This window comes from Haliaeetus leucocephalus, unplaced genomic scaffold (assembly GCF_000737465.1).
Source record: "Haliaeetus leucocephalus isolate CR32 unplaced genomic scaffold, Haliaeetus_leucocephalus-4.0 Scaffold3, whole genome shotgun sequence".
NCBI classification, from domain to species: Eukaryota; Metazoa; Chordata; class Aves; order Accipitriformes; family Accipitridae; genus Haliaeetus; species Haliaeetus leucocephalus.
The window spans coordinates 2,656,740-2,671,542 of NW_010972439.1; the positions used below are offsets into that span (position 1 = coordinate 2,656,740).

At 39.6% G+C, this 14,803-nt stretch overlaps 1 protein-coding gene across 1 annotated transcript in view; it reads left to right on the forward strand.

Moving 5' to 3' along the window:
* The first annotated feature begins 5,948 nt into the window (after positions 1 to 5,948).
* COBL (cordon-bleu WH2 repeat protein) overlaps positions 5,949 to 14,803 on the forward strand; it is a 111,290-nt gene continuing 102,435 nt past the window's right edge. The window contains exons 1-2 of the mRNA XM_010574085.1: positions 5,949 to 6,150; positions 14,120 to 14,330. Coding sequence (XP_010572387.1) covers positions 5,951 to 6,150; positions 14,120 to 14,330 — 411 coding nt within the window. The 5' untranslated portion in view covers positions 5,949 to 5,950. The remainder of the gene's footprint in view (positions 6,151 to 14,119; positions 14,331 to 14,803) is intronic.

Here is a 14,803-nt window from a genome sequence, read left to right on the forward strand (position 1 = left end):
AAAACAAATTATTTTTTCTTGTCTATTTTGGGTGACTTTATCACACCCTCAAGGGAATCATTTTCATCATGTCTGTCAGTGTGATCTTGCCTTAGAAATGGAATGATCCTTTAAAAGTATTATGAAATTCAAATAAATGTTTGAAAAGAGAAACATGTAAAATAATTATATACCATAATAGCCAGGGAATCCAGAGTAAACACTGTTGGTTTTTTTAAAAATAATAAATCTTATTTAAAAAAATAAAGTAACATAGGGAACCCTAATTGTTCCCCGACCCATATCAATACGGGAGTAATCCGGTTCATTAGATCTTGGTGTCTGCTGAAGATTTCAGCTGTTTAGAAAGTGCAATATTTTTGTAGTATTATAAATGTTACAAAATGTTGTAAAATAATACCGGAAACTAGTTAGTATAAGAGTAATATATTTTAGTCCTGTAATTTACTTACTAGGTATGAGACATATCAAGGCGTAAGTTACCTGTGTTGCACATACTTGTAACGAATCAGTGTATTTTGCCTGTAATAGACTAAGTAAAATTGGGAATATTTTTTGATTTTTTTCAATTTTTTTTAGTTCTCCACTCCCCCAGCCCCTCCCCCTCCCCCCAAATAAAGAGCAAACCAAAACCTCACTTTAATTGGTTAATTAAAGTGTTACAGATGGCAAAGTGGAATGGAGCTCTGGTTTACAATGTAGGGCTGTCTGGATGGGCTCCTTCCTCTTTAGTGGTTACAGACGTTATCATGCTCTCCTGGTTTCCTTTCTCCATCTCTGTGGGATTTGTTTAAGTTTTGTTTTCCGTTTTTAAAATTCTTGAGGTGGCTTTATGTTGGTGCTAATCTGTTTGTATTTCTTTTACATTTGTGTTGCGTTATGATTTTTCTGAGGTGCTGCACCTAGAAGCTGAAAGGATTTTACTTACAAAGAGGGAACTTGGCATACTACGAATTCTGATATAGTGGGTCTTTTTCCCAGCCTGTGATCTGGGTTTTCTTTGCTTTGCCATGAGCAACAAAGAGTGAAAAAAGAAATGTTCTCTGAAGGATATCTGCTTCTCAGGCTAGATGACTAGGCAGGAGCAACTTCTACCGTGCTCTCTATGTCTTGATGGTTTGGAGTACAAGGTGTGCCTCGGGGCTCGGTTTCTAGCTTTGCTGTCCAAGTTCCCAGAGTGAGTGAGTGAGCGTGCTCATCTGCTTTTTTTTCTCAAACAGCAATGTGCATAGATTTCCCCTCAAAGGACTGTAGGAGTGCCATCACCTGAAAGTCGAGAACATTTACTTCAGTGTTTCCTGTTTTCCACCCAAGGGACACTGTTTGTGTACTGCACTCATTGCTGAGCACTCTCATGTTGATTTTTTCCTTCTAATTATGAGATGGGGTGTACACAAATGTCACGAAGAAAGCCAGTGTAACTGTTCGAGCCTTGTGCATTGACAAGATTGCAAATTGACTTGTCTGGATTGGAGGTCCTGTGCTAGCTGTTCACTATATCAAAAATGAATGTTGCCCACAATTCTGCTATGTTGAGGTCTGTTTGGGTTTTTGGTTTTGTTTGGTTTGGGGTTTTTTGTTGTTGTTGTTGTTGTTTTTGTTTGGTTGGGTTTTTTTGTTTGAAGTGAGTGGTTAGAGGGATACTTGGCATAGAAAGGACCAGATTCTACACACTGCTGTAGTATGGAGCTCTTGCCAAACTCCTGGGGACATCCATGGGATGAAGTCTGCCCTGTGCTTGTTAAGTTGCCTTTGCCTTAAGGGGCAGAGAGGATTCCAGATTTTTTTGAGCATGGTGGAAATGTGTAGGATCAGGGGTTATTTTTTGCGTGTGTGAGACCTTATCTGAAGAAAGGCAATCTCTGCATAGCATTGCCATGAGGGTGGAAGTCCCAGGACCACTTCTGTTTGAAGTAGAGAGGATGAGAGATCATGTTTTTTCAGCATGGGATTGTAAAGTCCAGGTTGCATCCTATTGCTTGGTAGTTATATATTAATAAAGTGTAGGTCCAAAGGGCTTGTGTTACCTTGTCTTGACGCTCTTAATCTAGTGAAACTTTTCTTCGTTTCTGTTGCATTTCTTCTATGTGCTGTACTACAGAAACACTGGTCTTGCTGGTCAGTTGGCTTGTTGTTTTTCGTTTTCCATTTTGAGAAGCCTGATACTGTTACTGAGAACAGTGCTGGTAGGTTATTTATGTATTCTGCCTAATTATTTCATGGCTATATGCATTTCTTCAGCCTACAGTAAAATGAGATTAACTATTTCAAGCCTTGGTAAAAGGTACTGTACATTTGGGTATTAAAATCAGCTGCTTGTTTTTACTCTGTCTCCTTATCAAGGGCTGGATTGAAGCATTCGTGTAACCATGAGTGAATCATAGGTTTGAAGTGTTCCCACTTGTAAGTTTGCAGACTAATATCAGGTAGGGGAGCTTACCAAGTATTTCGGTACTGAGCACAGTGAAAGATGTTTGTGGAGAAAAAATTGCTAGTGACCTAAATTTAGTTTGAATTTAGCTCACACTGAAGAATGGTATGCAACTTCTTTGTAGTATGTTGTGTTTATAGCGTGGAAAGTACCCATGCTTAAAACAGGCTTTAAATCACACGCTTTCTCTGTGCGTTATTTTAGTGGGGGAACAAAAAGGCTTTTATTATGGAGTGCTTTTGTATTGTCCTTTATAACCATCGTAGCTCTGACAGAGAAAGCTGAATTCTTTTTCTGACTCGCATTCTATAGTATTAACAGGCTTCTCGGCACCTTCCGACTGCAGTTGCTGGAGCCTGTCAGAAAGCAGCTGCTTGTGCAGATCCAAGGTAGAGCTAGAGCGCTGGATTTCAGTCGGTGGTTCGTGGGGCTACTTTCTACTAGTGAGATGTTTCAGAAGGTTGTCTAGGAAATGCAAATCTGTGCCACGTATCGCTCTATAAATGTGAACTTTAAAGGGATCTGCTTCCACTGAAATAGTTTGAGATCTGTCATTTGGAAAATGTTGAAAACCAGGCATTTAAAGCAGTCACAGCGTTTCAAGAGAATATGTAGTCGCTATTGTGGAAAAGTTCATATGAGGTCACCTGAACTGTTGCTAGGTTAGAGACACTGTAGTGGGAATGTTTTTTTCCCCTTTTCCTTTCTCTGATGTCTCTGAAGGAAACAGACCTGCACTGTCCTTTCTGCACAAAAGGAAAGGAGGATTGTAGTGTCTAAAAGGCCCTGACTGTCTTAATGCCAAAAAGAATATGCCTTGTTATGTATTTTATGGAGGTAAGGTGAACATCCCTGGTCAATGTATAGCCGATGCTTTTGATGGTATGATGCCTGATTTCCTGACACCCCCCAACCCGCCCTAACCCCAGGCACTGTTGTACAAGGTCTGTAACTGCAGAATTGGCTGTAAAGAGCCACTTAAAAAGTGGCCACATAAAAATCACACTCCCATTCAGAGCTATAAATTGGAATTAAGGTGTCTGACCTTGTTTGTCTGTTACTTCAGAAAACGAGATGCAGCTTTATGTTATTGCTAGGGAACAAACACACGTGTAGCATACTCCCAATTTACTTCTAGCTCCTTCGTCAGCTTCAAAACTCAGGCATTCTTCACTTCTCCCTTGAAGTTTCAAGTCTCTTCAGTTTCAGTTGGTTACAGTTTCATGTTTATTTTATTACCATTGCTTTATTTCCTCTATCTCTGTTCACTGTGAGATCTGGAATTTACAAGTCCAGGTAAATCATAATTAACTCCCCCCCCCGCCCCGTTTCTGCCAGTCTCGGGACACTTCCCTGCTTCTTTTCTTCCCACCCCCTTTGGTACTTCGTCAGGAGCGCTGTATTGGAATTGTCCCCCACATTATAAGACAAGCTTTAAAAACAATAAAGAAAAGCTTATTTTAAGAAAAAAATTGATGTGAATCTCTGTAGCTACTTCTATTGATGCAGTTGATGTTATGGAGGGAAGAATTTCATCATTGTAAATTGATCTGAAGTCCTTAAATGTTGCACTGTGTGATTGTAAGGCTATGTTGGCATGATCTGGATTTATGCAAAACTCCCATGTCTCTCACCACCTGCTTACAAATAACAACTGCAGCCAAATGTAAAGGGATCTGAGCAGAAGACGAATCCCAATTTCTTTTTTTTTCTTTTATAGACATGTATAAATTAAGAGTTTGGTTCACAGACATACAGAAAGTCGAGGTAGTTTAACAAACAATAAAGCCTTGAACTTTTTACCATCACCTCCATGGGGAGGAGCAGAGGAGCTGCAAGTTAGTGGCTGATGACTGCATGAGTCATTGGGTGTATATATGATAAGAAGTGAACGTTCAGGGAAAATTTCCCATGGAAGAGAAATTGCTGTATGCTAGTAAATATGGCAGTAGCTCTCCCTACATATTTGTAGAGAATGCTGTTTGTTATGCACACAGGAAATGAAAGGAATTGCCTGCATTACCGCTAATTTTACAGTGTCCTGCTGAGGTCTTACTGAAACGTGCATTTTCAGGGCAGTGTGGTGATTTTTTGCAAGTTGAGACATGTCACAGAAATTGTTGGTCAAATGCAAATACTGATTAAAAAGTATAGAGGGTTGGGATTGTTTCTGAACGCTTCTTTTTTTGCTGATGTGATGTAGCTCTTGCATTTTTCTCTGCCAGGAGCTTGCATTGGTAATCCAAACTGTATGTTTAGTCTTTGTATCTGTGAGAATACAGGTTGTGTCTAATTAAATAGGAGTTTGGTTTGGTATTAAACCTGTTCACCTGTTCTGTTTTTAGTTTTGTTATTTTTCCCCTGAACACAGTTTTGCCCTTGGCTGATTCAACCTGTAAGCTTTGCAGGCTTTTAAGGGTTAGAGTGCTTTTTCTGTACTCTTCTTTTCTGGACTTCTGTTTATGTTGTTCGCAGGGTGAAAATGATGTGCAGAACCGTAATCTCTTCCTGCACCCTAAAAAGAGGCAGATTAAAAAATGCAGGCAGTAAGCCTGGGTAATAATTTCTCAGTAAATATTTTACTGCTTTTTCCATCTGTTACACTAAAATCTGACTTAAACTAGACATAAATCTAGTCAGAAGAGGTCACTGGAATATTAATCATCAGAATTAATCCTTTTAGACATGTGCTTGGTATGAGGCCAGCTATTCAGACATTTAACAGCGAACATATGTTGCTTATCTGTCTGGCAGCTCGCCAGTGAAGTAAACTTTGAGTTTGTGGTGGTTTTGTATCTGTAAAGTACACTGCATGTTTGGTGGAAGTTGATGCAGTTTTTCTGTATGTCACACGTGGCACGTAGCCTGCTGCTGAAGAATGAGTTCTCTTCAGGGTGTTCTCAAAGAGCTGTAGTCTCTTAGTGTTGCATGGAAAGAAGTGATATCATTCATGGTTGACCTTTTCATGGTGCTTCCCTATGAAGTACGATGAGCCAAATTTAATACTACTTACTCAGAGCAGAGGAAGAGACAGTATTTCAAGCAGAGTAGTACTGTGGAACCCAAATACAGCTGAATGAAACCTCACCCTGCCTCCACTCCTGCCGTTCTGACTTGGAGGAAACATTCATTTATGTAAATACAACTCTTTCTTGAGTCAGGTCTGGACTGGACCCAGCATTTCTGTTCCTTTCCTCGTAGGAGCATGCTTCATACTCAACAGAATAATGATTATTTCATATCCTAATTATGGAACTGATTCATCCCCCGGGGCATGGAAAGCAAACAGTAGGAGTGAGTGCATCATTAAAAAAGTAGCGTATTTTTAGAGAGGAGGTAAAAATAAAATGCGACTCTATTGAAAAATTTCACGATAAAGAAAACCAGCTTGCATTAGAGGAACTTTTTAAAGCAATCTGAGATTATGGCTGGGAGAACAGATTTTGTTAGTAACATGTTTATACTTTGGTCACGAGAAGTTATTAATTTTCTACTTGCCTTTATTTTTCAAGGAGAAGAATGAAAGCTCGCGCTCCTCCTCCACCAAGTCAACCTTCTCCAGCAAGTAGATTTCACAGTGAGTGCAAGTCACCTGCAGAGACAGCTGTAATTTCTGATCAGAACCTTGTGAGCATGAAGGAGAACATGATAAACAGATCAGTGGACTTCACAGTCATTTTACCCAGCGGGGTGGAGCAGAAGAGCACAGTACAAGGAAGGTAAGGCTTTGATTAGCGCCCTCTGTTCCCAGGGGCATACTTGCTGATATTAATGTCTCCCTTTCTGAGTTGATGGGGTTTCTCTGCCGTGCTTCTCTCTGCGTTTTAGGCAGCTGTTGTACCAGAGAGTCCCAAGACCCATGTATAAAGGCCCCTCTCTGCTGGGGCAAGAAGGTATTTAACAGCTATTGTGTCACTGTTTTCCTCATGGATCACCCTCAGCACGTGTATGGATCCGCCTCTTCCATGTAGTGCTACTGGGCTAGTCTTAGGTTGTATCCCACCTCATAACACAGAGGGGGTTTGGTGCAGTGGAAGTAGGTGCTGCTGGCAAACAGCAGTCCTGACAGTATGCCTGTCTGGAGTCATGCCTAGAAGCAAGTTCAGAAGATGAATGATTCATCACATTCAGAGATCCTGCCTTCACAAACACATTGCGATTGTGTAGACAGCAAAGCATCTGCTGGTATTTAAGAAGCCTTTTCTCTATATAAAAGTGTATTGGTTTTTTGCACGGGAAGAGGGAGAGGTTCTCCTTGTCTCTGGGTACAATCAAGGGCAAATTGTATTGGAAAGGCAGTTTTGAGATAATTTGCTTCACCGTGGCAGCTCTTTCTTCTCCTCATCCTCTCTGCGAGAACTGTTTTTAAAGAGGGAGACTTAACAACTTTTAAGAAAGAATTTGGAAGAGTTTTAATAATATATTCAATACTGTGATGAAACTGTAGCAAACAATGGTGTGGCCAGCAGTGGTCAGGAAACTGTAGAAAGTGATAATACCAGATAAGGTGGATATGTAGAGATGCCTGTTGATAAATCAGGCTGTGTGTTTATTTTACATTTGGGTTTGCAACAGTTAGTCTGCATTCCCGTAAAACTGCTCTTTTTGGTCTGATATATTAGTCTATTTTGGCTGTTTGTCTATTAGTGTATTTTGATGGCTGAGGAGGATGTGTACAGCAGCGTGTAGTGGCTGATACTTCATTCTTCCCCCTTACTTTTCTTGTAGAAATTAGTGTTCACTTAGCCACTCTCAGGAGACCAGTGCAACTTGTGTGGGTCAGCCCCAAAGCCAGAGTGATGTTAAAGGTTTTAAAGGAAAGCAGTGTTTACCAGAGCTCTCAAATTACACATTTAGTGATCAAGTTTTTATGGGGAGATTTGGACTTAATGACAGAAAGAAGAGAACAGACCGGGAAAGTAGATCAGGACATGAAACTCGCTGGCCATTAGATCCCAAAGAAAGGTGGTATCATTGGCAAATGCAAGCTATCTGGGAGCTAACAAGAGGCCAGTCTCCATGCAGCATTTTATATAGCAAGATACATAATTGCCATATGGTTAGAAAAGATTTTCTTCTCCCTCAAAAAAAAAACCCCCGTGAAAACACACACTCCAAGAGCACAAGAGTGGTGTTTTAATGTGACCTTTTGAAGAACATACAAGCTACAGGAGCGGAGAACAAATGGAAAATCCTTATACAATAAACATTCTGTCTCTCGTATAGGTGTTTATTATCACTACCATTGCTGTCACATACACTGAGACTGAGTATTTTGATCTTTAGAGTCTTTAGTTTGTTGACTAAAACCTGAAAGAAATGTCAAAAATTAAACCTTAGATCTTTCTGTGGGGTTATTTATATCGTCTACGTTAAGCACTCTAAACAACGAAAACGTTCTCTTCATTGTTCTGTGAAGGTGTCCACTTCTCTCCATTGTCTGCATGACAGGTCTAGGCCCCTGATTTAGGCAGCAATTAAATTCCTGCCTGTGCTAATCTGCTCATCTGAGTACCACCAATGCCTAACCTAAGTAGGAGGTGTTCTCCCTCAGCGCTGTCTTGAGCACTTGGAGTGGAGAGTTGGTGACAAATGTCAGGCACTGATAGCCAGCTGTGGGAAGTGGAAGATTATGGAAACTGAGGAGGGGAGTAAATCATCCTAACAAGTTATGAAATAAGAAGAGGATACCCTATAATGAGCTCTGTATTATAGTGGCATCGGTCTGTGAACAGACCTCGTGTCCTGCTGTTCTTTCTAACCACTGGAAGATGAAATTTCCTGCACATTAACACTGGTTACGTTTTTAGGGATGTAGAATACAAAAAAAAAAATGTCGAGCATCTGAAATTTTTACGGGGTGAACTGTCTTAAGTCTCCAGGTTTGGATGAAAGCCCAGGCTTTTTCATCTTTTTGCATTGTTTTGGCATTGCAAACTGGACAGCTATGAAGTACAATGATATTCGGAGGTAAACATTTAATGATAAAGATACTGGATTTTAAAAAAAAAAAAAAAAGTTTCATTTAGCTTGAAGCAAGTATGGGAGCCAGAGCAGGTAATACTGTATTTTTCCTGTTCACTCTTTTTACCTATGCTGATATCATGGAAGGACATTTCAGACAAATTCTGCTGTTGTTTATACTGCTATAAATCTTCAGTATTTTCATTGTCATCATTATAACTGCATTCTGCAAAATCTGCTTTTGGGTAACCTGGGGAAATAGCTTTTCTGTTGCAGAAAAATTTGCAAAACCTTGCCCTGGGCATCATCATAATGAAAAATGATTCTGTAATTTCAGGAAAGCAGTTCACAGAGCACTGAAGTACACTAGAGGACGTTTGAAAATATAACTACTGTAGCTAATTAGTATCACTTAAGGTTACTATAGATGAACCAAGCTAAAAGTCAAAATCATCTCTTTGAATTTGTTCATTGTATGTAAGCAAAGCAGCACATTGTTAGTTTTACTTTGTTCTCGATAATAGAAAGTTCCTATAAATATCAGCAAGAGGGCTGAAAATTCTCATTGAATTTTGTTGAAGGATAGTTCAAGAAAAAAAGCAAGTGTGCTCTTTAAAGATATTTTATTGGAATCTGGAATTTTTAAGTAGATTTATTTATAAAAGTTAACTCAAGCTGACAGTCTCTTTTTAAGAGTTTATTGCCATCTTGTAACACACAGTTTATTCTAGATTTTGGAAATACGTAGTGCAGATTTTAGGACAAAGTTGAGTCCTCTAAGGAGTGTGTGCAGCAATAGAATAGTATTAAAAAACAGTTTTCTTTTTTGAAATGATTGGTCCCTGTGAACTCTGCTGTAAAACATGTAGAAGAATTCATGAAAAACTGTTAGCCTTTTCTCCCCTGAAAAGGATTATAAAATACCCCCACCAGTAATCTGTATTTGTACTGTTGTATGAGCACTAACTGATGTGCTGAAAGAATAGGCAGGGCGTTGGTCACTTATACATTTTATGCATATAGATCTGTAGCAGATCCACACAAACTGTTAGCAGGTCTGACAGAGGCGATTGCTAGACATTTAGTAAGAAAATAAGTGGAAGGGCTCACAAGAGTTACCAGAAACTTTTTCTGTTCGTGATTCTCACAGGTAACACTTCCAATGGGTAACCTATAAATAAAGGGATGATGCATGTCTCTCCATTCACACTGAGTGCCACTGAGAAGGACTTCCTCATTAACGCAGATACAGACATTTATAGTAGTAGTTGAAATACATTGCAGAAAAATGGGCATGTTTGAAGCTAAATGATGTTTGGTTTGGAGTTGTCAGCACATGGATGACCGATAAGCAGAAGAGTAGACTGGACAGTTGTTGCTCCTGCTGTTATCTTACATGTTATACAAATTCTCTCACACATGTGGTGCACACAGAGCAGGATACTAGAACAAATAATAAACTAGCTGAAGCTGTACTCCCATTCTGTAAGTACTGGAGGACAGAGCTCAGTGCAGAGTTTGTGTTATATGGAGCATAAGGCTAATGTCATCACAGAAAGAATATTCTCGCATAATTCTCAGTGAAAGACTCTTAAGTGGTATTAATTGTGGGCTTATAGCTCAACATACAGAACAGTGTCTCAAGAAAGACTGAAGGTGTGAAATCAGCCCAGGTTGGTAAAATGTGAAAGAGATCTTGTTAGAAGAAGACGAACAGGGCATATACAGCAAAAGTGTTAAAAACGAGCTTAACTAAATACTAAATAGGGGTCAGGTCAAAACTACAGTAGTTCAATGTAGGCTTTAAAAAAAAAATAAAAATCTTACTGGACTAATTTAGAGAGTAATTTAAGTTGGCAGGGGCCACCGGAACTTACCTGCTCTAACTCCCTGCTCAGTGCAGACCTTCCAAGAGCGGGTCGCTCAGGGCTGTCTCCAGGCACGTTTGAATACCTCCAGGGAGGAGGTTTCCGAACCTCTCTGTACCCCTGTTCCAGGGCTTGACCACCCTTGTCGTGAAAAAAATGTTGCCTTGTACCTACGTGGAGTTTCCCATGTTGGCACTTGTCTCTTGCCCTCTTGCTGTTCACGGCCGAGATGTGTCCGGCTCTGTAAGCCTACCGGTTGGTTCTTACAGACAGCAGCGAGATTTCTCTTCGCTCTTCTCAAGGCTCAGCAAACCCTTCTTGTGTGTCATCTTGGTGTTCCTTCTCTGGACTTGCTCAGTTATGGAAAATAAGAGCCAAATATACATGAGCAAAATCAGAAAAGAAACAGAAAGCATTTATGAGTATCTGTTTATCACGCTTCCTGTACCGCTTTTGATGCAGCTTGCTATTGTATACATTTCTGGTTGTGTAGGAAAACCTCCAATCCTTTCATGAAGTGCCTGCTGTGCTTTAGAGCATGAGAAAAAAATAATGACTAATGCTATTTCCTGTTTTTAAATGCAGATAGTGAAAGTATCAGAGACGTGAGGTCACCCCCTTTACGCTACTGTTTTTCTTTTCCAGTCATTTGTCACTTTAGATTCCTAATGTGTCTTTGGCATTGACCTAAATAAAGAAGATTCTTTCTTTCAGTTTGAGATTTTTTTATAGGTATTTGTAGCATGAAAATAGAATGTAATAGGAAAGTCAATGTCATTTGATAAAGTACAACTTTGTCCAACACATTTATTTCCTAGACGTACAAGACTGTATTTTAAATAAGGAGATTAAGCCGAGCCACACCCAAAACAGCCCATATGTTTTCTGCCTCTTAAACTATAGACGTCTTTGCTGCATTTTACTGGTGAACAACAGGACACAAGTGGTCTGACACCCTAAAACTTGATCAGGACTTCGGCCTGATAAATATTGCTGACAAAGTAGTTATTCTTTACTGTCCAGTATTGGTGTTAAATGTCAAACAGCCTAGTAATAGGTTATCAGGACAGAGCCAAAGTACTTTCTTTTGCCAAGAATAGTTGTCTGAACCATCTTGTCTGAATCTTAAACTGGGTGCATCCTCCAGTTTTATTTCTGTGCTCTAGTGTTTGCTTATCAGTCATTAATGTTTGGTGTCTGTCAGAAAGTGTTTGGTCTCCCCACCCAAAATTTCAGCAACATCTTATTAAAATAAGAAAGTAATGTGTTTCTTAGCTGAGTAGTTGGAGAGGCAGGAGACATTTAACTTCTTCATTTCAGCTTTAGATTTAATCCTTTATGATCCGACCTGCCTGAATTTCAAAGTAGAATATGCTCTCCACCAGGTCTCAAAAGCAGGTTAAAATCAAGTGCAGATACGTGTGGAACAAGACGGAAGCAAAGGAAGGACTGACTCTTCCATCTCTTGGAAGATGCAAAGAGTCAGTCCTTTGCTTCCATCTCGTTCCAGCCGTATTCGGCCCAAGGTTACAAAGAAAAGTTGGTCTAGGTTAGTAGAGGGCTCAGTACCATTCTTTGCTGTGTTTCGTGGCTCTCTTCTGTTTGTGGCATATACATGGAGTTACTTGAAATAAAACTCCCATTTAAAATCAAGCTGCGGGTTTGGGGGGGGGTTAAGTGTTTTTGATGAAATAGTTTACGTGAGGCAAGATAACTGTCCAAATTTGAATGAATTATCACAATATTATGCACTACAGAAATATATTAGCGTTCCACATTAAATAGAAATGTCTAGCACATAGAACACCATGTATTGCGGTTCTGCCAGGTTATTTGCTTTTCTGTGAAACAATAGTAATAAGGCTGAGGGGAAAAGAACACATGCAAATTTTAGTTTAAAAGAAATATGTCTGTAAACAGACAAGCTGAGATCTTTATCAGCGGACTAACACTTTTTTAAATGCTCACTGCTGCACAGCTTAATGAATATTCATGTAAACGTTGGTGTAGGTGGGGTTCTCCTATAGTTTGGACTTAAGTAGGTGTAAATGTTTTGGTTGGTGTGTGGCGTGTTGCATATGATTTAAACAAGGTTGTGAAATACAGGCATTTGCAACTTGGGGACAGTGCCAGAATAAGTCATTGTGAAATGACCTGATACAGTTTCGATTTAGATACTACGTATTTCTGTTTAGATGCTGCCTATGTTAGCAGTTACCACAGAGCGCTGTTTTTCTGAAGCCTCCTATACATATTAATGACATCTGTTTTCCCTGTTTGATCTTCAGTCATCATCTTCTCACTGTGTTCTTCTCTTTTCAATGTGATCACCTATTTCAAATTTTCCACGCTTGCCACTTTTTCAGCTCACACTGCGCAACTCAGTTAAACTTGAAATAGGTTACTGTAAAGAAGGTCCTTTCTCATCGCTTGCGTGGGAAGAGCTGTCACCTACATGTATTTTAGTCTTTTGCCTCTTAATAAGGGATTGTTCTCATGTTCCATTCTCGTCATCTTCGCCAGTAGCTCTCCAGGGTTCTTCCCCAACTTCTTGAGCAGTTGTTGGCCAACAACATATATGTAGAAAGAAGATGGGCAGCCCACCACAGAGTACTTTCCCAGATGCTGACAGCTCACAGTTGAAGGGCAATTCTTGAGCTGCGGTTGTAATGGTGGTAGCTGATAACCTGTGAAGGATTTTATTTTCTTTGAATTTGCTTGCATTTGGAATCCGTATACAGTTTCACCAGTTTACACATTAGAAGGCATGCCAATTCCTTTGGCAAATATGCTGTCTATGCATTTATTTTTACTTCCTGGTAGAAGAGAAATATCCCATGTATATGACAGGCTTCAGGTACAACTGGTAATTTTTTTCAACTCACGTTGTTTTGTTGATGACAGATACTGGTTTATGGAACCAAAGCTTTTCAGAAATGTAACCAGTTTTAATAAACCTCTTTTCTCTGATCCTGGATGGAATTTTAGGGAGGAAGGTTGAAAAGAAAGAACCCTTCAGTACATTGGTAGAAGAGAATTTCTGGGTGTTGAGGAACATAGTTCATATCCACTGCGTCAGGCAGTATCAAGCTCCAGTGAATGTTGAGTTATTGACGCAAAATGGAGTACCTCCGTACAGAGGCATGGAATAAGAGAGGGGCAGTGACTGACTCTCTTAATCTTGTGGTTCAAGAATCACATCTGCAATAAGAGTTCTTGAGAATGCAAATACTTGAAATCAGATGTTTTTATTCAGGGTTAATATTCTCACCAAAATAAATATGGAAGGGATCTCTTGTAGTTGGAAATATTGCTGGTGTCAAGTGGATTTGGGGTGGGGAGACAACTCAAAGTTGTAAGCTGAAAAAGAAATAATCCTGTCTACCTTTTGTTCCAGATTTAAATGCTCCATTTAAAGTTGCATTATGTGACGGTTCAAATCTAGGTAGAGTTCACTGTACCATGAATGCATCATTTATTTAGATCTTGTCTTCATGTTAAAGAACAGGATTTGAGTTGGAGAATTTAATGTATGGATTTAACAGATAAGATGGACTTTGTCCGCTCTCAGCTTGTGTTTGTTAGTGCTCTTATTGGCACTGTTGTCTGCCTCATAGTGAATAGTTAATTGCCAGCTCATAAAAGCACACTGAAGTGCAAATATATTTAACTCCTAACATTTTATCTGATCTGTTTAGCATTTCAAAGCATTAGCACTGTTCCCTCTGAAAGATGGTTAACTAGTGACACATCCACGGTTTGTATTGTCTTTTTTTCTCCTGTATTAAAACTGAGGTAAATTTTTTAGCAACTGTTTTTTTTCTCATGCTAACAGTGAATGTGTTCTTCCCTGCAGTAAAGCTGTGATGGATCTATTGGTTGATTTATGCAGCCAGTATCGCTTAAATCCGTCCCAACATAGTCTTGAACTGAAGTCTTCGGGAACTCAACAACCTCTGAGTTACAAGCCAAACACTTTGATAGGAGCACTGGACGTACAGACGGTACTTCTGAAAGAGAAGGTTCCTGAAGAGAAGACAAAGCGACCTCTGCCAAGGGTCCCTGAGGTCAGTACTCTGTAGGGCTAAAATGGTGTCATGAAACATCATTTTCGTTCCCGTGATTTCAGGCAGTTCTTGCAGTCTTTGTGTCTTCAAACCAGATGGGAAAGGCTTGAGATTGACTATAACCTGCTTTGCTAGCTTCACTGATTTGCATGCAGGCTGGCAGGTGCTAGTCTGGACTCCAGCATTTAGACAAAATGTTATGTTGCATGTTGTTGAATAGATGGAAACCTGTTCTTACAAAGACCCTTGATTGAAGACTGGGGTGGCTGACATTTGTAATAGTGGCTGAAATGAGGGTTGTGGGATTGCGTGGAGGTAGATAGGGTTTTGGTGGTATTTTGTTTGCCATCTTTACTGAAGATATGGGAGAAGACCGATCATTAATAAATGTATTTCACAGTATTGTGAAGAATCAGAAGTAGCCATTTGCCAAATATGTTTGCTGAAATTTTTATTATTCTGAATTTGTATAG